This window comes from Benincasa hispida, chromosome 3 (assembly GCF_009727055.1).
Source record: "Benincasa hispida cultivar B227 chromosome 3, ASM972705v1, whole genome shotgun sequence".
Lineage (NCBI taxonomy): Eukaryota > Viridiplantae > Streptophyta > Magnoliopsida > Cucurbitales > Cucurbitaceae > Benincasa > Benincasa hispida.
The window spans coordinates 33,350,622-33,370,976 of NC_052351.1; the positions used below are offsets into that span (position 1 = coordinate 33,350,622).

Consider the following 20,355-nt stretch of genomic DNA (forward strand, 5'->3'; position numbering starts at 1 on the left):
CTTCCTTCTCAGGCTTGTTTTCCAGGTAGAAGTGATCTTTGTACAGAGCTTCTCTTCGGGAATGGGAATGAAATTCTTGATCTTGAGACTTCCCTTTCGGTCTTGTCTCGTCTTCCTCCCTGGATTTTCTCTAAGTTGTCTTTTCATACCAGCCTCCATTCTTTGAAATTGATGTAGCTATTTATAGACCTTGGCACCTTCTGCATCAGTGGCCCTGCTCTGAAAAGCTGCTTTTTCCTGCCATGGCTTAGTGTAAACTTTCGCTCTACTCCACGTTCAATTTGTCAGATCGTACAACAAAAAAGCTATACAATTTCAGAAGTCCTTGCGAATGCGTCGCTCTTTTCATCTACGATCGATCGTTGCATGCGGTGCAATTGCGTTGATATTTTTCGTTTTCAATTGACGCATGCAGTGCAAATGCATTGATCGTTTGCGTCCATGATCGATTGTCGCATGCATTGCAATTGCGTTGTTCTTTTTCGTTCTCGATTGACCGCCGCATGCAGTGCGAATGCGTTGTTCTTTTTGTCCTCGAGCGATCGTCGCATGCGGTGACCTGTTTTCTGCAAAACAAAGACTTGGATATTCCATTTNATTCCATTTTGCCATCGCAATGGGGTTAGTGGGTGTGCTTACAATACTTTACAACTTTTGCATTTCTAAGCCAATTTCTATACGGTCGACACAACTTTTTCCTTCATTTTGCCGCATAATCTAAATAAAACGGTATAAATAACTTGTATTCCTACAAGTTATCAGTTCCAAAGTTGGGCATTTCCTTTTGGGGAAATCTTTCGCCGTTTATTTTGAGTTATGACAGTTTTAAACATCTCTATGTTATGGAGGGAACTCGTTCTTAATGGCCTTAGCACATACAAGTTATTTTTCAGATATGCTGAACATATCTCAACTCCATCTTTATGAATAAACACTTTATTCAATTGAAAATATAGAGTATATTTACATTGTGTCAAGTACTTTACAGAAATTAAGTTCCTTTTCAACTCAGGAACTACATAAACATTATCTAAAATTAGAAATTTCTTCTGCAAAGTCAACTGGACTCCTGCCACTGCCACAACTGAGATGACGTGGCCGGTGCCTACTCGCATCGTCATCTCATCAGCCTCTGACTGCTGCCAGGATCTAATCCCCTGAAAAGAAGGACAAACATGATTAGTGGCCCCAGAGTCAATAATCCAGTCAGAATCACAAATCTCCACTAAACAAGTTTCTAATACTAGTAAATCATATTTACCTTGTTTTGTCTTAGCCTTGGCCGCCTTCTTCTCCTTTAGCTAGTGAGGACAATTCCTCTTCTAGTGCCCATCCTGGTTGAAGTGTAAACACTTTTCCATGTCAATCGGTGCTGGACGGCTACCTCCCTGGGTAACAGGTTGTGGGTTAGCAAGTGTCTTCCCCTTCCCCTTACCACCCTTCTTCTTCTTCTATTTGGTAGTGTTAAAAGAAGAAGGTGCAGACTTAGTTCCTAAGGTCGAACCTCGATAGAACTTCTTAGAAGATGAAGCAACATTTGCCTCGCCTACCTTATTCTCCTTGCTTTTCTGCAAGAATTGGAAAGTCTGCAACTCGTTGAGGAGAGTTGTAAGGGTATAGTCCACTTTGTTCAGTATAGCGTTACTAACAAAGTGCAGGAAGTTATCCGACAACGAATGCAGGATAATGCTAACACGGCTACCCTCATCGATCTGAGACCCATTCATCTCCGCCACATTGAAATGGACCATCATATTAAGCAAAGTTCTTGAATAGAGGTGTCCATTTTGGAGTTGAAGATGCATTTAAGAGTCTCGTGCTTAAGCTATCTAGTCGGTTGTCCGAACATTCCCCGCAGGGACTCCATGATCTCATGTGCTGAGACTATGGGCTCATGCTTCTTGGCTAAAACATCGTTAAGACTGGCCAAGATATAGGCTTGGGTCTTCTCATTCGCCCGTGTCCAACGCTCCTAGGCCTCCCGAACATTTCGAGTGGCGTTAGGAGGTGGAATTGGAGGACATTCCTCCATAGGGACGAACATGAGATCATCGATGATCAGTATTGTTGTGATCGTGTGTTTCCAACTAGCGTAATTCTCGCCAGTCAGTTTGTTAGTGTTAAGTAGAGCTAATGTGGCAGTAGCCATAAATACGTTGTTGACAATAGAACAAACTTAATAAGTCTATGCAAAACCACATTTTAAAACCGATTTTAATTTTTGTAAAATAGTTTTCAAGTACCCTAAGTGAAAAGACTTCTATTTCGCAATGATGCCCCAACGAGGCAGGACAAACATCACAGGTGGGGTGATCAGATGCCTCTTCATTGGATGAGTCACTCTTAACCATTAGGCAAAAACAACTCTTGTAACTGCACCTAACAATCACCATTCGTTCGATCCAGAACTGTTAACCCTTAACAATTTCGCGTAAATGTAACCCCTTATTTTGGACCCTAGAGTCCCACCTTAATGTGTCCACCATAGGGAAAAAGCAGATTAGGACAAGAGACTAAAGCAACCTTATCCTATACAGGAGATTAGATAAAGAAACATGCAAAACTGCCATCCTATAGGGGGACACTCCAGGGTGCCTCGAGGCGATGCACAGAAACCTTATCCAACCTAACGAGAGAGACCGTGGTATATGCTGTCGCACGTCCTGTTCCCACTTACTATGAACATTCTCTCCGTCCACCTTGATATTGACCTACCAAAACACCATCCTTTAGGGGGACACTTCCAAGGTGCCACTAGGCCGAGGATAGGTCTCACGATGTGGACAAAAAGGGAGAAATGCGAAGAGGTTTAAATGAAGTATCAGATACTCTAAGTACCTCCCACTGAATGTTCTACCTATGGGTTTCATTAACTTAGACCATCCGATTACTAATTTTAATCTAAGTCAGTTTAATTTGCTAAAAAATAACTTTTGTCTTTGAAATTAAACAAGTTCAAGTAGTCACATTAAACTCTTTAATAGGTTGTCCTCAAATTTGCATGCATGCATCAAATCTATCTAATTCACCTTTCCAGGTACGTTCTGAAGGAACTCTTATCAAAGAGTACCTCTGTGCGAAAGCGAGATCGTTCCAAATTTATTGTGACAGAATTACCGCATTCACAATCAAACAAACTAGATATGCATTTAACAAAAAATTACAGGCATGCTTTGAACTTAAACAATGAAAAGAACGAAGTACGTACTAGTTGAAGAACCCTTCTTCACAGAAAACTCATTCTTGTACAAGGACTGCTCCTCTAACTCTCGCTGAGAATGCCCAAGTAAATCGTCCACCAAATTGTTTACCCACGAACAGAATCCTCACGAACACGGAAGCAAGGTAGACACTACCACTTAGAACCCTAAGTATTCTCGGTGTGAGAATCCAGGAGGTGTGGGCTCTGTTAGATTTGGTAGAGGGAATGAGGAAGAGCTAATCGTATACCACGACCAAGCAAGTGGGAGAATATCGGGTCTATCGTATAGACGATGCTTGATCGTTTAGGTAGAGGTATACGATCGTTTAGTAAAAAGGTCACGATTGTGTAGACGAACGTTTAGTAAACGCTTGGGCACGCAATCGTTTAGGAAAAAGCTAGATAGTCGTTTAACAAATCATATGCGATCATTTAGTAAACTGTGCGCGTGTATACGATCATTTAGAAACGTTGAGCTATCGTGTAAACTCTTAGTTTGTTATGCGATAGGTAGTATATACCACACGTGAGCGAATGTCTGATCTCTTACAAAATGAAAACTATTTTCATTTTATCCTTCAGTTATGAAAACTGAATGCAACCTCCCACTACCATTCGGTTACGGAGAAAAAGTCGGGCAATAATGATCCTATAATTGTCAAAAATAAATAATAAATATAATCATACTATATTCGTTAACCTATGGTTTAATATCACATCATGTGCAATACATTAACCATAGTCTTTTTCTCCTCCACTAGATATAAATCATATTTATATCATTTTTCTCTAAATAATGTATCTCATACATAATGTTAATCATATCATATATAATTAACCAGTTCAATCATATCATATATAATCGAACTCCCTTTTGTCAATTTGAACACTTCAAACTAACCCAAAAACTGATTCTCAACTTGAATTCATTGAGCTACCGAGTGTTGGATTTTATGTCCTAAAACTCGTGGTTTGTAAACATTAGAACTTATTTTGAAAATTCAATAAAGTTGTTATTGAATATATTGTTTTTTAGAAATCTAATAAACCTAAGTTCCTTGACTATTACATGAGCACTTTAACTTTATGTGGAGACATGCAAGTGGATCAGGTTCAAGTAAATAGTCAAAATGATCTGTAGTATATGAATAAGGTTGGGTACCTTATTCTGGTAACACTATTGGATGCAGCCTACTCTGTAGTTGTTACAAAGAATTGTAAAGTGCTACAAACGAAGTGATCCTAATTCGTTCATGTTGGGACATGAGGAGTGGGGGGGTGTCATGTGCAAATGAGTTTTGTGCAAGATCGGACCACTAAACCAGTCGCTCTTATTTTATAACGTTGTTTACTATTTAAGACTGATTATTTCAAAGCGATGACCTAGGTAACTTGACCTTAATCTTGAGCTAACTATGAACTCCTATTTGTTTGGGATTATCCTTTGATCTGCAAATGGTGAGAGTAGACCAATTGTCTCTGCTCAATAAGCTTACCATTTTGGGGATAAGGTGGATGAATAGCTGGGAATATAGAGTGCAAGAGGGAATTCACTCCTACCCGATTAGGGGTTAGTAGAAAGGTTGTTCCTTTTAAGTGTTAATTCTGGGTCTTGAACAAGAGGTCTCACCCTCTCATTGGCCTGAGAGGGATTCGATTTGTTGATTGGATCACAAATAAATTGTTCATTAGGGGATCAGTGGAACTTAAGGGACAAGAGGTAATTTCGGGGTAAAACAAAGATTCGACCCAACCATTATTATGAGCAACCTGTGACGGGTTAACTTACTAATCATGGTTATATCGAGTGAACATAATATATCTACAGTGAGGGGAGTTCAGCTATGAGCTTTAGTGGAATCACCCATTAGTTAAAGAATGGGGGTTAAATCGGTCTAATGAGTTTAACCGATTAATCTCAGATCGTTAGAGCCCATGATTTGTAGGTCTACAAGGTCTCCTTACTAGCTCATAAATGGATAAGCTCTAGAATAGCGTGATAAGCTAATTTGAAATGTTCAAATTAGAATTAAATGAAATTGGAGAAATAATATTTGATTAAAATATCTGAAGATGGAATTGTATAACAATTAATTTAATATTTGATATTAAATTAATTAGAATTATTTAAATTGTTCAAAAATTATTTATTAACTTTATTAAAGAAAATTAATTTTGTAAAATTAATAATATTTTTAGTTTTATTAGATAAAATTGATTTATAAAATCAATTTTGATAAAATTGAAAAAGAAAAGTAAAACAAAAAGTTGGAAAAATTGATTTTCCTTTGTCTTCATGAACTAGCTCATAAACAACCCACCTTAACTCTTCATTAACTCCAAGCATGAGCTGTATCTCATGCAACAAATCTCTTTGCATGAATGTCTGCAATATGTTGAAGAGATTGGAGTGTTTTGAAGGTAATGCAACCGAACAAATTTTTGTGAAAAATTCGTGAGAGAAGAAGGTTGTTCTTCTGCTGGGTTGCTATTGTGATCTTCTCTAAATTCCCTTAATTCTAGCTTATTTTGAGTCCCACTACTCAATCTTAAGTACCAAGAGGATAGTAGGGAAGATCTTGGTGTGGTCTACTACAAGATTATGTGGAGATTTGCAGCTAGTTTAAAGCTTAGAGGAAGTTTTTCAAAGGTATGTCATGAAACCCATTTATTTCTGTTGAAACATGTTTTCTTTTTTGCCAAAATTAATGAATTAAAGTGCCTATATAGTTACATCTAACTCCTTAAGTACCATTGATCCATCTAATGAACAATACAACATAATCCTACTATGTGTGGATACCTCTCGAGCCATGAGAAGGTGTGTGGCGCCACATCGTTCAAGCCCCGGAATCAGCCCTTAAGGAAACAATCTATCTACTTACCCCTGCTTGGGGGAAGGAGTGAATTCCATCTTGTGTGGCTGAGTTTCTAGCTCCCAAATCAGACGAATCTCCAAAGTAGTAGGTTTGAGTCGACGATCTAGCCACTCGTACCCATGCAAATCAAAGGACCGTCCTCAAAGGCAGGAGTTCCCAACTCACTTAGGATTGAGGTCATGTTACCTATGGTCATCCTAGTAAAGTGAAGTCTTTGTCATGAACGACGTTATATAACAAGACTATAACACTTCGTGGTCCGGTCTTATACACACTCCTTTGTATAGGACATCCCCACTCGCATGTTTCCACATGAATGATCATGATCAGACCATTTGTAGTAAGTCACAACACTTGTAACTATTCTACAAAGCGGGCCGCATCCGTAGCGTTACCAGGATAAGGTTTCCCTCCTATATCCATATACTATAGACCATTTTGGTTATCACTCAAGACATGATCCACCTGTATGTCACCACATACATGCTTAAGCTGCACCAACAACCAGGGATCTTAGTTTATTTGTTTGTGGTAAAGCAATTAAAACATCAAATGTTCCATAGACAATAGTGAAGAAAAATATCATATATTATTAAATCACAAGTGTTTGTTCAATACAGTGTTTACAAACTACAAGACCCAATGAGAGTTTAGGGCATCAACCCCAACAATTCTAAGTAGCAAAGAGGGTTGATGGGTTTTGACTTCCAGTTATACTCGAATTTGAGCTTGAACTTGTCTTGTTCTGATTTGGATTACCAACAAATTCCTTATTGTATCTATTGTAACAGACAAGAGCATAATGCCCGTATTTCCTACATATCTGGCACGTGGGTTTGTTTCCACGCTCTCTGCCACGACCTCCGCCTTCATTGTTGTTTTTGTTAAAGCCACGTCCACCTCGTTGGCCATTGAAGTTTGATCCGTTAGTTGCGAACTAATCCTGACTACTTGGAGGTCTTCACTCATTTGAGTTGTGACTTTGATATAGGTTTACTGTCACACTCTAATTGATGTTATTAGTGTTTCATTGTGAGTTTTTATGTTCAAGATGCTTCTCATATATAAGAAGCTCAGACTGCATATCTGACCATGAGATATATGGTTTTCCTTGAATTATAGCAATGATCGGATTGTATATTTCATCTAAGCCCATAAGTACCTGAGAAATCAAGGACCATCTGGGAATAGGACTACCAGCTTGACAGAGACTGTCAGTGTTAGTTTTCATAATATACAAATAATCTTTCATCCTAGAGTTACCTGTATGAGTTGTTTGAAAGACTTGCGAAGGAAATCTTCTTCCGCCTTAGATTGAAACTTAAATAGGTCTTGTATGGCTTCCCACGGATCTTTCGTATTGTCGAAGCCCATCAACTGAATAGCAACTTTTGGCACATGGAGTTGTAGAGCCAACCAAGTAACAACAGCTCTATTGTGATCCACTACTCAAATTGTGGATTCACGATTCGTGATCCTACTGAGCTTGAAGACGATCCTTCTGTAGCTTCGACTATGCCTTTTGCAGCTTCGACTATGCCTTCTACAGCTTCGACTATTCCTTCTGCACCACGTCTACTTGATTCTTCTACAATTGATGAGATAAATTTGGGAGGACATGGATTTTTTCCTGAGAGGTAACCCTCAAGTTTGTAGCTCTTGAGAATCGACAGAGCTAAGGTTTTCCATAATAGATAATTTCCACGATCAAGCTTAATAGGGTAATTTGGGTAAGTAGTTGGTTTAAAGGCAGGTTACTAAAGTTGGTGGTAGGAACTTTGATTCACGCTCTGATACCAAGTTTGAATTTAGGGATTTGTGATATTATGGGAGAGAATACCTCTGAACTTTTTATGTATTCGATGAATGAATGGTGTATCACCATTTATATAGAATAGATTCCTTTTATAAGGAAAGAATAATAATGATAAATATACAAGATATTATAATTGAAAAATACATAAGGCACCAAGGGAATGAATGAGGAAATATTCGTTTAAACAAAGTCTTAACAGAATGAAGCTTTTGAAATTGGGCAGTGTGGCAAGTCAGATTGTTGACCATGACCTTTATTTGACGTGGCATCTACTGATGACATGTCTATTTTGTCAACGTGGGCATTTCTGCCCAATTCTAGAAGCTTCATTTCTCCTCAATTTAAATTCTAAACTTTCATAAGTGTATCAATTTACACATTCATTCAAAATTAGTTTAAAAAATATCATGCAAAATATTTAATTTTTTCAATTAGACTTATAAATTGTAATAAGTGAATTAATTAGAAACTTTATTAATATTATATTTGAAAATCGTTAATGCATAAATTCATACACGTGTGTAGATTTCTACAAATATCAATTTAACAAAATTAACAATTATTATTAACTAAACAAATTTCAAATAAATCTTAATCGATAGTCTAAATTGATTCACTTATGTAAGTTTAGAGATTTAATTGATAAAATTATAAATATCGTTTATTGAATAAAACATAACATAGAGGGTTTAGAATTATTAGCTTACAGCTTAAATTGACACAATCTCAAATTTTAAGGATATAAATTGATTTTTACGCTAAAAATTAAAGACTTATTAAACGTTGGTGACTTGGATTTTGAGGTCGTTGCAGTAGTGCAGGTAGTGATCAATCATAAGGGAGAGATTGATGCAGCGATGGATTTGTGTGTGTATATATATACATACATACATATATATATTAATTTTGGGTCGAGTCAACTCAATTCGACCAAGAATTCTTAGAATTTGAGACTCGATTTAAAAATAAAAATTTAATATTCAACCCAAAAAAATCTAACCAAATCCAACCTAACTTGTTGGATAGTATAGATTGGTCGGACTAGTGAGTTTTTTGAACACCCATGTTAAATACAAATGTGAAAATTTAAAATCTAATATTTTTGAAATGAAAATATATAACCTGGGTCGGGCGAGGCCGAGTGGTTGAACCGGATGTTCTTGCGGTTATATTGGTCCAACTAGCTGTTGCTCATCTCGCGCCACATTGCATCAACAAAATCGTTAGTTATATTTAAAAAAAAAAAAAAAAAATCACTCTTCTCAAATTCTCGCGTAGTTTTGCTTCTCTCCATCAATTTAGCCACCCATTCCTCCCCGCCATTTCTTCATCCCCAAATCAGGACTTCCTTTGAAACTTCCATGGCTTCCATTGACCTAATTTCAGCGGGTCTTTCAGATTTCTCCACCTCCCTTGCAGTTCCAACTTCCATAGCTTCTTCTTCCTCAACCCAATTGCATTTTCAGATACCCTTAACTTCATTCCCTCTATTCTCAACTCAACCACTATGGATCTCTTTCTTTTACCTGCCTAATCCCACTTTGTTTCCCTCTCCTTCCCTTTATCGTCGCATTTGTACGACTATTTGCATCACTCGGAATTTCCTCATCGCTTTGCGTTGCTGATTGGCGATGAAAACCTAGAGGGAGTATCCGTTACATTGCCATGGTTTTGAATCATCGTAATTTTAGCTATATATGCGAACTTTTATTGGGGAATTTTAAGCTATAGGAAATGCGTGTAAGGAAGATAACCGGATGCTGTCTATCTCTTATGTTGTTGTTTATAGTCATTGTTCTAAGTCGATTTCCGACCATTCGTTGTGTGGATGAAGATGATTACCGTCAGAATGGTGACTCGGCATTGCTTTCTTCGATCACACAGATAGTTAATGGTCGGCTAACGAATATGACACGCATTATGGGCAATGACATTGGGACAAATTGGGCTTTCTGTGTAAAGGATTTGTGCGTATTCAGGCGATCTAGTTTGTTACTTATTGTTTTTTTTTTGTTGTATTCAAGTTCTTAACTCGATAGTCCCCTCTGCTTTCTACTAGGGATTCCGATTGGAATGGTGCGTTCAATTATCAGGGCAACATTGGTTTCTTGACTTCGTGTATTAAAAAGACGAAAGGTAAAATATTCTAAGTTCTGTTTTTATTCTTTCTGACTATATAAAGTTTATAGGCTAAACACTGTATGTTGTGTATAATCTTTGATTGTATCATCTAATGTCATTTTAGTCTTTAATGTGGGAGGAACTGCACAGAGATGTTTTGGTTGATGAGTGGTCGACCTGGTTCAAAAGATTAGGATAACGGAAAAAATGAAAATTGTATATATTCTAGTGTAGCTAACGTGTCTTTGTTGATCTGTATTTTTCTTTTCCACAGATATGGTATTCTTACTTATTTGAATGATCTTCATCGTTATTCGTTAGAAGAAAAAAAGGTTCAAGAATTACTAAGATAGGTTCTCTAACAATTGATATATAGTTTTTCTAGGGGTGCATACAATACAACCCTAAAAAAAGAAAGAAATAAAATTTTTAACAGAGGTGAGCATAAGAGCTATATATCAATTGTTAGAGATGAAACTGAAAATGGAACAAAAATGCAAGGACCGGACATAGCATAGGTTGAATCGTTTTGGGGGATAATGCTCTCGTGCTTTCACTGCTCTCTATTTTACCTACGAACTCAAAATCATGAAATAAGCATTGTAATAGTTATTGCACTAGAATGCAGATGACATATTCCTCTCTTTTAGATGCCACTGGCTGTCTGTTCATGTATAATCAAGGCCTCGTTATAAAATCAAATGAGAAGGGTTGAACAAGTTGAATTGATTGAATTCACTTATATCATCTTTCTTTTCTATTTTATTCCTCTCTTATTAGCATCTCCATACATCTTACAACTTTTCTTCCATATTAATTTCTTAACAGGAGATCTTACAAAACGACTGTGTACTGCAGCTGAGCTTAGATTCTTCTTCAGCAGTTTCAGCACGAGGGGGCCAAATTCAGGAATCACGTACACTTACATAAAACCTAACAAAAACTGCAATTTAACATCGTGGGTTGATGGATGTGAACCAGGTTGGAGTTGCAGTGTTGGCAAAAACAAAAAGGTTGACCTTAAAAGTAAAGATGTTCCTTCTAGAAGGGAAGACTGTCAATCTTGTTGTGAGGGTTTCTTTTGTCCTCAGGGTCTTACATGCATGATACGTAAGTATGTGATTAAATTACCTTTAGTTGTTTTTCTTCCCTCGTTCTGATCTTGATGAAACACACCTGTTTACAATAAGTACTTCTTTCTCAACAGTTTTTCGCAGCCTCATTACTATTTGTAAATCAAATAACTAGAAACCATAAGGTGTAGAATACATACTTCAAGAATGAAATTTTGTGAGCAAATATATAAAATACTTACGAGCATAAACTATGTTTACAACGTATTTCCCTAACCAGAAGGATATCTTGATGTACTCTGAACTAAATATTTTTGACAGTTTTATTTTTTCAACAGAGTTTAGTCTTTATGATGTTATTTGGTTCTAGCCTTGTATTGGCATGCTTGAAGTTTTTTCTTTATTTGCTCTCATGTAGTTGAGCATCCTTCATTATATCAATGAATATTCTTGTTTCTGTTTACAAAATATATTTTTCAGTTTATTTTTTTATTGAGTTGGCATTTAACTTTCAAGCTCCTGCCAGTATTTCTAATGATTCATTGTGGGTTATGTTGTAATTTGATTCATGTTTCTAAAAACGTGGGTTATGTTATAGAAGAATTTGAACTACAAATTTAACTTCATTGTATTTCCCTAACTAGGACAATACCTTGATGTACTCTGGACTAAATATTTCTGATGGTTTGCTGTTTATAAGTTATAATTTTATTCAGTCTCTTTTTCCCAAAATTTCTGACAATTTAATTGTGGGTTGCATTATAATTTGATTCACGTAGCTTTTCTGAAAATCTTGAATGAAATATTTGAACTTGCACCTTATACGTTCACTTTTCCCCCCAAAATGTAAATGAAGCTTGCCCGTTAGGATCTTATTGTCCTCTTGCAGAGCTGAATAAGACAACTGGAACATGTGATCCGTAAGTTCATCCCTTGTCAAAGTCATTTTCTGTTTAAATTACTGAATTTTATATTGGGTCTATGTCTTTCAACTTTGTGATATGATCTGCAGATATAGTTACCAGATACCTCCTGGACAACCTAATCATACCTGTGGAGGAGCAGATTTATGGGCCGATGTTGCAAGCAGCAGTGAAATTTTTTGTTCTCCTGGATCATACTGCCCTACTACCACAAGCAGAATTTCTTGCAGTAGTGGGTATTAATCCTCATCTGTGAACTCACACTGTTAGTCACGTATCTCATCTTGATATCTGCAACTGCAAGAGTCTAAAACTTAATCAGAGAACAGCTTAATTTAGTTCACATTAGTATCTGATATTTACTTACTTCCTAGTAACTAGCTTGCATTAGTATGTGATATTTGCTGTTATTCTCATAGTGTCGTTGATCTAATCTATGTTCCTACTTCTGTGTTAGGCATTACTGCAGAATGGGTTCCACTTCTGAACAACGTAAGTCGTGCAAGTTAATTCTTGTGGCGTACCATTTGTTATCAACTTGAAAATTGAAATGATATTAAATACTAAATAGTAAGCTAATTCTGCTGAAGTATGTGAGGCCTTTTAGTTCAATCTATTTGCGTAACATTTATTGTGGGTTCTTTGTAATGGAAGTTGCATAATATGATGTATGACACGGGAGAAATATAATTGTAAAAGTATTGAGATGAAGTTGATGGTAAGTAGATTTTGAAATGGAAATTTATCAGTATTATTGTTGAAAGAGAAGAATACAAAGGATTTACAAAGTATTAGAGGGGCTTACAAATTCCAAAATGAAAGGGCCTCAAACCCTTACCTATTCTGGATTGGAAATGTGACACCAATCTAAGTCTTAGGAGAGTAAAGGGAAGTGAAGAAGGATAAGATCAAGTTGAAAAAGGCCCATACACAACGTGGCTTTCAAACAATTTGGATAAGGATAATATAACACACACATATGAAATGAATTGGAGACAAATGAGATCGACCATTTAATTTCCCACTTAAAACCCTTTATGATTCCTCCTTTATTTCTAAGTATGAGTGCGCAAAGGATTTTGACCATGATAATGAATAAAAATGGGGAGAGAGGAATGCCTATCTAATGCCTTTAGATGCTATTATGAAATTAAAGTATTTAGGAAATTGTAAACTCATAAATTCCTTGTATTTTTATTTGTTGCTTGCTTAAATGATGGTGGAGGTTTTGTTGCAAGATGTCTTGGTTATCAAGTGTACTTCTGGTAACAGTAGATGAAGCATGGTAAATTCAATGAAAGGGATTCTAAAGAGTGGTTGATAGTTGGTGATTGTTTGGCTTTATGTTTGACTTTATGTTCCTGCAGTAGGGAGGGGTCTACATGCTCTATGGTTTTTAGTACTGTTGTACGATATTGATATTAAGTTGGCGAGACATCATTTAGAGAAGGTTTTAAGTGTTAACTAGGACTGGAACTTAATCTTCAGAATTTGGTTTCGGGACAGTTGATTTTGGTTATACAGAAGAATGGATGCCATATGGTGTGTGAGGTAATGCAGTTAGCTTAGATGATAACTAGGCATAGGGTACTGAGACAAATAGAATAAACAAAATTGAGGGACAAAATTGGGAGATTTAAGAATATAGGAGCTGGGAAACATAATGATCTAATGGTAATATATTATTTATGTTCAACGATTACAAAGAACCAACCGAACAAAGAGCCAACCAAAACTGTGTAAGATACATAACTAGCAATTAGAATGAAGAATTATATTCAAGAAATTCTCAAAGTAGTATCCAAGGATAAAAATACTATAGAAACTAATCCCAATAATAATATTTTCCTCTTCTGCTTCATATCCAAATTTCACTGTTAAGGATTTATTGTGCTTGTTCTAGAATAGCTTGTTTATGGAAAATAAAAAGATCCATGATGAGCAGACTTTCTTACTTAGAAACTCATTTCCCCTGAATTAAAGGCTTCAGAAGTTCTGACTAGGAGACTTTGGGATATTTAAAATCATTTTATCCATCCACAAGATCTAGGTACCAGCTTGAGAACTTGACATTAACAATGTTATATGTGAATAAATATTGTTTGGCCCAACTTGTAATCTTTGCATAAATTTGAAGAAAATGTTGAATGAATATCTGACTTTTCATTAAACTTGTTCTACTTTAATTTGTTCTTAGCTTTTATTTGATAGATCTTAAATCATATTTTGAGCATATAAGGAGTCAAGCATTTCACTCGATTACAATAAATTATCTTTAGTAATGGTTTGCAGCATGCTTCAAGTTGGCAACCTGCAATCCAAATACTGCAAACCAAAATATACATGCCTATGGGATTATCCTCATTGTAAGCAACTCTTCTTCTTCTTCTTCTTTTTGTTTCTGTTTTTGTTTTTAGTTTTAGTTTTAGTTTTTATTTTTGTTTTTTGTTTTTCCCCCTCCTCTGTATGCTTTGGAATGAAAGCTGACATCAAATCTTGATTGGATACATGCTGTTTTGGCTGGGTAGGTAGATATCCTTCTCATTTGTAATTCTGGATGTCATACTAATTTTCTTCTAAGATTAGAACAATACAAGTTCCTCACATTGCACTCGAATAACCATTCTTTCAATCGTGTTAAATGACTATTTTCATTCATGATCATTCTATGTTTGGTGTAGTTATAGGTTGGAGCGCTTCTTGCCATAAAATGAATAACTAATTTATTAATTTGTGGAACCATTTTATGCATTGTCAAAACCTCTTATTCTGCATGTCCTTCAGGTTATTTAATAGAAATTACTTTTAGTATGATATGCTATTGCATTGATTCTTCTTTGTCGTCAACATTGTATTTTGATATTGTTCACATTTTTGCAGGTTGCATTGAGTACTCTGCTGCTGATAATTTATAATTGTTCTGACCAAGTTCTTACTACACGGGAAAGGAGGCAGGCAAAACGAAGGGAAGCTGCTGCAAGACATGCTCGAGAAACAGCACAAGCTCGTGAAAGGTGGAAATCTGCCAAAGATATTGCCAAGAAGCACGCAACAGGATTGCAAGAACAATTGTCACGGACATTTTCTCGTAAAAAATCATTGAGGCAACCAGATCAGTTGAAAGGTTTGGGTCAATTACCACCCGTGCATCCAGGCAGTTCAGGTGCATCGGAGCAGCAATCTGCCACATCAAAAGGAAAGAAAAAGGAAAATAACCTTACAAAAATGTTGCAGTCCATTGATAGTAATCCAAATAGCAATGAAGGCTTTAACTTGCAGATTGGAGATAAAAATATAAAAAAGCATGCACCAAAAGGCAAACAAATACATACTCACAGTCAAATTTTTAAATATGCTTATGGTCAGCTAGAGAAGGAGAAAGCAATGCAACAGCAAAACAAAAATTTGACTTTCTCAGGAGTGATTTCGATGGCCACTGATACTGAAATTAAGACTAGGCCTGTGATTGAAGTAGCTTTCAAAGATCTTACCCTGACATTGAAGGGGAAAAACAAGCATCTAATGAGATGTGTCACAGGGAAGATTATGCCAGGTCGGGTTACAGCGGTCATGGGTCCATCAGGGGCAGGGAAGACAACATTTCTTACCGCTTTGGCAGGGAAGTCAACTGGGTGCACTATGACTGGTTTAATTCTTATAAATGGAAAACCCGAGTCCATTTATTCATATAAGAAAATTATCGGTTTTGTACCACAAGATGATATAGTGCATGGAAATTTGACGGTTGAGGAGAACCTCCGATTTAGTGCTAGGTGCAGGTATGTGAATTTTCATTATTCTTGACCTAAATATCAAATCATATTCTTATGCTGCACTATAACATGAATGGTGACTAGAGTGCTTTGCAGTTTTCAGGAGTCAGGATCTAATTATCTTTAACTTTTTTAATTTTTGGGTTTTCATATCTACAAATAACCATTTTGAAACCGAAACTAATTTCCACTGTTGCCCTTGGTTGCATGCTCTGTTTAATTTAACTGTAAAATTCTAGCTGGTGACAGTGAAGTCGGAGAATGATAATGTTCAATTGTGCCCTTCACCCTCTACAAAAATTTAAATTTATACCAGTGGCTTGGGTCTGTTGAAGCAACAAATGTGAATATTTTGGTTAAATATTGATTTTTCCATACTGATGAATCCTTTGACTCTGTAGACTGTCGGCTGACATGCCAAAACCTGATAAAGTTCTTGTGGTAGAAAGAGTTATTGAGTCCTTGGGACTACAAGCAGTGAGAGATTCGCTTGTTGGAACAGTGGAGAAAAGAGGAATCTCTGGAGGTCAAAGGAAACGGGTTAATGTTGGGATTGAAATGGTCATGGAACCTTCATTATTGATCCTGGATGAGCCAACCACTGGTCTAGACAGTGCATCTTCTCAGTTACTTCTTCGTGCACTTCGGCGGGAAGCCCTTGAAGGTGTGAACATCTGCATGGTACTTCACCAACCTAGGTATGAATAGCATCCCTCCACCAACCCTATGTGGAACTTTAGACTGCCATTCCTCACGATACTTGTTCAATATCCTTAAAATATAGAACATAATTATTTTTTACCTGAATTTAGGTGTCTTCCTTTTCTTCCCTTTTTTTTTTTTGGTGTGTGTGTGTGTGTGGCATCAAAACCTTGAAATCATAGGTAATTCATGGACAATTCCCCTCCCTCCAAATGGGTTCTTCTTAACTTTTTTCTTTGGTTCTCCCTTTCTCACTCTTATTAATTCAATATTATTGTTACTTTGCCTTATTTCGTCCTACAATCATAAATAAACTCATTTTCATTTTTGTGGAGTCAGCTATTCGTTGTTTAAGATGTTTGATGATTTGATACTTCTCGCCAAGGGTGGGCTTACTGCATATCATGGATCTGTAAAGAAAGTGGAAGAGTACTTTGCTGGTATAGGGATCACAGTGCCAGAGCGTGTTAATCCTCCAGACCATTTCATTGACATTCTTGAGGGTCTGGTGAAGCCAAAAGGAGTGACTTACGAACAGCTTCCTGTCCGGTGGATGCTTCATAATGGGTATCCAGTACCTCCTGACATGCTGAAATTATGTGATTTTGATACATCTGCGAGCGGTTCAACTCAAGGAAAAAAACCTGGTGATGGAGCTGAAGAACAATCTTTTGCTGGAGATTTATGGAAGGACATGAAGTTCAATGTTGAACTGCAGCGTGATCATTTACAGCAGAACTTCTTAAGCTCTAAGGATCTATCTAATCGAAGAACTCCTGGTATAGCTCGGCAGTATAGGTATTTTTTGGGAAGGTAAGCATTAGAACTACTATTGCATCAGTCTACTTTATATGCATCAGCATGAAAGTTGAATATGATTATAAGCCTTAAGTGTAAGAATTTCAATATCTTTAGTGGAGTCCAAAAGTGAATGCTTCTTTAGTGGAATCCTTGTTAGGTATCTAACATCGAATTTCCTGCAAAGACTCAATAATAGCAAACAACAGAGAAATTCCCCAGCAAATAGGACAATATTCCGAAGACAGTCCCAAGATGAACAAGATAGTCTAAAGGCAAATGACAAAGCAACACACAAATTCCCAGCTATTTGAGAGAGCTGTTCCTATTGCTGCACCTTTCACAGCCTTTCACAGAAACACATAAAACACAAGACCCCTAATGCAACAGAAAAACCCTATAAAAACCTCTCAACCTAAAAGGGCTACCAACAATCTGTACAGATGCGCCTCTTTCTGACAAAAATTAGCTCATCCCTGCATAATTCTCTTTTTTTCCTTCCTAAAATATGTCTTGACAATTGGAGGCCTAACAATATTCTACACATGTACATGTATATACGCCTGTACTTGTAAACATTCATCGAGAATTATATACGTGTTTAATTATAAATTATAAATTATGTTTTTTGTTCATATGATTTTTCTATTGGGAGCAAACAATCATTAAGAATTATAAGTAATTATAACGCAATGAGAGTGAATGATGAAACATTTGGTTCCCTCTTAAATAATTGTAATTGTTTTGTATATGGGTTTTCTTGTTTTGCCAGGGTGAGCAAGCAGCGACTGCGAGAAGCTAGAATTCAGTTAGCTGATTACTTGATGTTATTACTTGCTGGAGCCTGCTTAGGAACTCTTGCAAAAGTGAACGATGAAACATTTGGTTCCCTTGGCTATACTTTCACCGTCATTGCTATTTGTGAGTTGCCAGTTGTGAAATAAATAGATTGTATAATGCCTTTAAATTTACTGTTTATCTTGATTACTGCACCAATGAAAGTGGTGTCTTCATTAATCATAGGCCTGTAGGTTCTTTTTAAACATATATTTAATAGTTAGGATCACTTGATTATATGCCTTAACAAGTAATAACTTCTCCACGAACACAATTCAGACAATGCATAGTCTATATGCTTGATTACTGTCAGTTAGAAGTTCATCCCACTATATGTCTTATGTCACATGCTCTTTGCTTATTTGCAGCCCTACTCTTTTTGCAGCCCTCCTATGCAAGATCGCAGCACTGAGATCATTTTCCCTTGACAAATTACAGTACTGGAGAGAGAGTGCATCAGGGATTAGCAGTCTGGCGCATTTTCTCTCAAAAGACACACTTGACCTTTTCAATACAATCATCAAACCACTGGTTTATCTGTCTATGTTTTATTTCTTCAATAATCCAAGATCATCCTTTACAGATAACTATGTTGTTTTAGTCTGTCTGGTGTACTGTGTCACCGGAATGGCCTATGCACTTGCCATCTACCTTCAACCTGCTCCTGCCCAATTGGTACGTCCTCGAAATTGACAATGCCAACTAATGTCATGAAAATTAGGATTGCAGCATTGTAACTTTTTTTGAGAAATAGGCATTCCTACTCTGGCCTTTTGGGTGCGATATATAGTGTTCATTATTTGGTTTGAGGACAAAAAATTGATTCTCCTTAACTATATCGTAATTCCTCTTCTTGCAGTGGTCAGTGCTTCTTCCTGTAGTTTTGACCCTTATTGCAAACCAAGATAAAGATAGTCCAATAGTCAAATATTTAGGAAATTTTTGCTACCCTAAGTGGGCACTCGAAGGCTTCGTCATCGCAAATGCAGAAAGGTAATTTGTATCCACTTCCTCCCGTTCTGTCCAGAATATAGGAGCCTGTTTAGCATGTTTGTAAGAATGCAGTCTATTTAGAATACTTCAATTTTCATTTGACCAAAAAAAAAAAAAAAATGCTAGTAAGAAATATTCGACATGTATGCACAGTCAATATTGTCATCGTGACTAGATTCATACACAATATCCACGTTGAAAACAAATGCTAGACTGTCTTGAAAATGGGTAATAAAAATCATCAGTTGGTTCAGAAATCTAGGGACTTCAAAGAATTTAAACCAGGCTATAAGTTTACATCTAAAATGAATTCGAGGGCTGGGAGTTTCAAGTTGGCTGGAAAATGTGTTGGAATGCATCTTGCCCGTGCATGATCAAGACAGGGAATTCTTATTGTCTTTTTACTTTCTTTCATTCATAATGATAAATTGAGTGAGTTATATTCTATCAGTGATAGTCTTCTATTATTGATAGGCTTCTATCGGTGATAGGAGTGATTTTTATCATTGATAGACTCCTATGAGTGATAGAATTTAACGTTTTGTACTATTTACAATTTTTTTTTTTTTTGGGAGGGGGGAGGGGTTGGTTTCTCTGCTCTCTCGAAAAGTCGTAGAAAAGTGGCTGTGATTTCTGCTGGTTATTGGAGATTAGGCAAACAACTTGTGTTGTGAAAATAGGTTTTATCCTTTGAAAAACTTATGTTGTGATCTGCCTATGTCTTGTCAGGTATTCTGGTGTATGGCTGATAACTCGCTGTACTTCACTGATGGAAAATGGGTACGATCTTCACGACTGGCATCTTTGTTTAGTGATGCTCATTTTGTTTGGCTTACTCAGCCGTGCCATTGCTTTCTTTCTCATGATCACTTTCAAGAAGAAATGAGTTTTTAGTTAGTTCTTTAATTTCCCGAGTTTCGTTCGTAAGCATGAATCTCTTATAGCAGTAGGAACTGAAGGCCAAAATTGTAGTAGATTTGTACAAATTAGATTCAAATCTTCAACATAGATTATACAGGGCATTACTTGTTGTAGCTTAATGCCTATCCCTTGAATACAGCAGCCAACTGACGTGAAAATTCCAAATTATTACCATGTAATGTATAGCTTTTGGTTATGATCAAGTTTGGGATTCTATTTTGGAGTTTAGGCTCGACGTCTTATGCCAATTTCTCTCTCAAATATGACTCTTTCTTGTGTGCCCAGGATTTTTCAATATAGAATATACTTGTCTTTCT

General features: G+C 36.5%; 1 protein-coding gene across 3 annotated transcripts; it reads left to right on the top strand.

Moving 5' to 3' along the window:
• The first annotated feature begins 9,100 nt into the window (after positions 1 to 9,100).
• On the top strand, positions 9,101 to 20,352 carry LOC120073803 (putative white-brown complex homolog protein 30). 3 transcript variants are annotated; one of them, XM_039026652.1, is made up of 14 exons: positions 9,104 to 9,864; positions 9,957 to 10,033; positions 10,847 to 11,128; positions 11,948 to 12,011; positions 12,104 to 12,250; positions 12,472 to 12,506; positions 14,307 to 14,380; positions 14,895 to 15,793; positions 16,189 to 16,485; positions 16,829 to 17,302; positions 18,060 to 18,208; positions 18,510 to 18,799; positions 18,984 to 19,117; positions 19,847 to 20,352. In XM_039026652.1, the coding sequence occupies exons 1-14, from the start codon at positions 9,632 to 9,634 to the stop codon at positions 20,001 to 20,003; spliced, it is 3,312 nt and encodes a 1,103-aa protein (XP_038882580.1). In that variant the 5' UTR covers positions 9,104 to 9,631; the 3' UTR covers positions 20,004 to 20,352. The 3 variants fall into 3 exon arrangements, with proteins under 3 accessions (XP_038882582.1, XP_038882580.1, XP_038882581.1); XM_039026653.1 differs by having other exon boundaries at positions 11,981 to 12,011; XM_039026654.1 differs by lacking the exons at positions 18,984 to 19,117; positions 19,847 to 20,352 and having other exon boundaries at positions 9,101 to 9,864; positions 18,493 to 18,670.
• Positions 20,353 to 20,355: the final 3 nt, after the last annotated feature.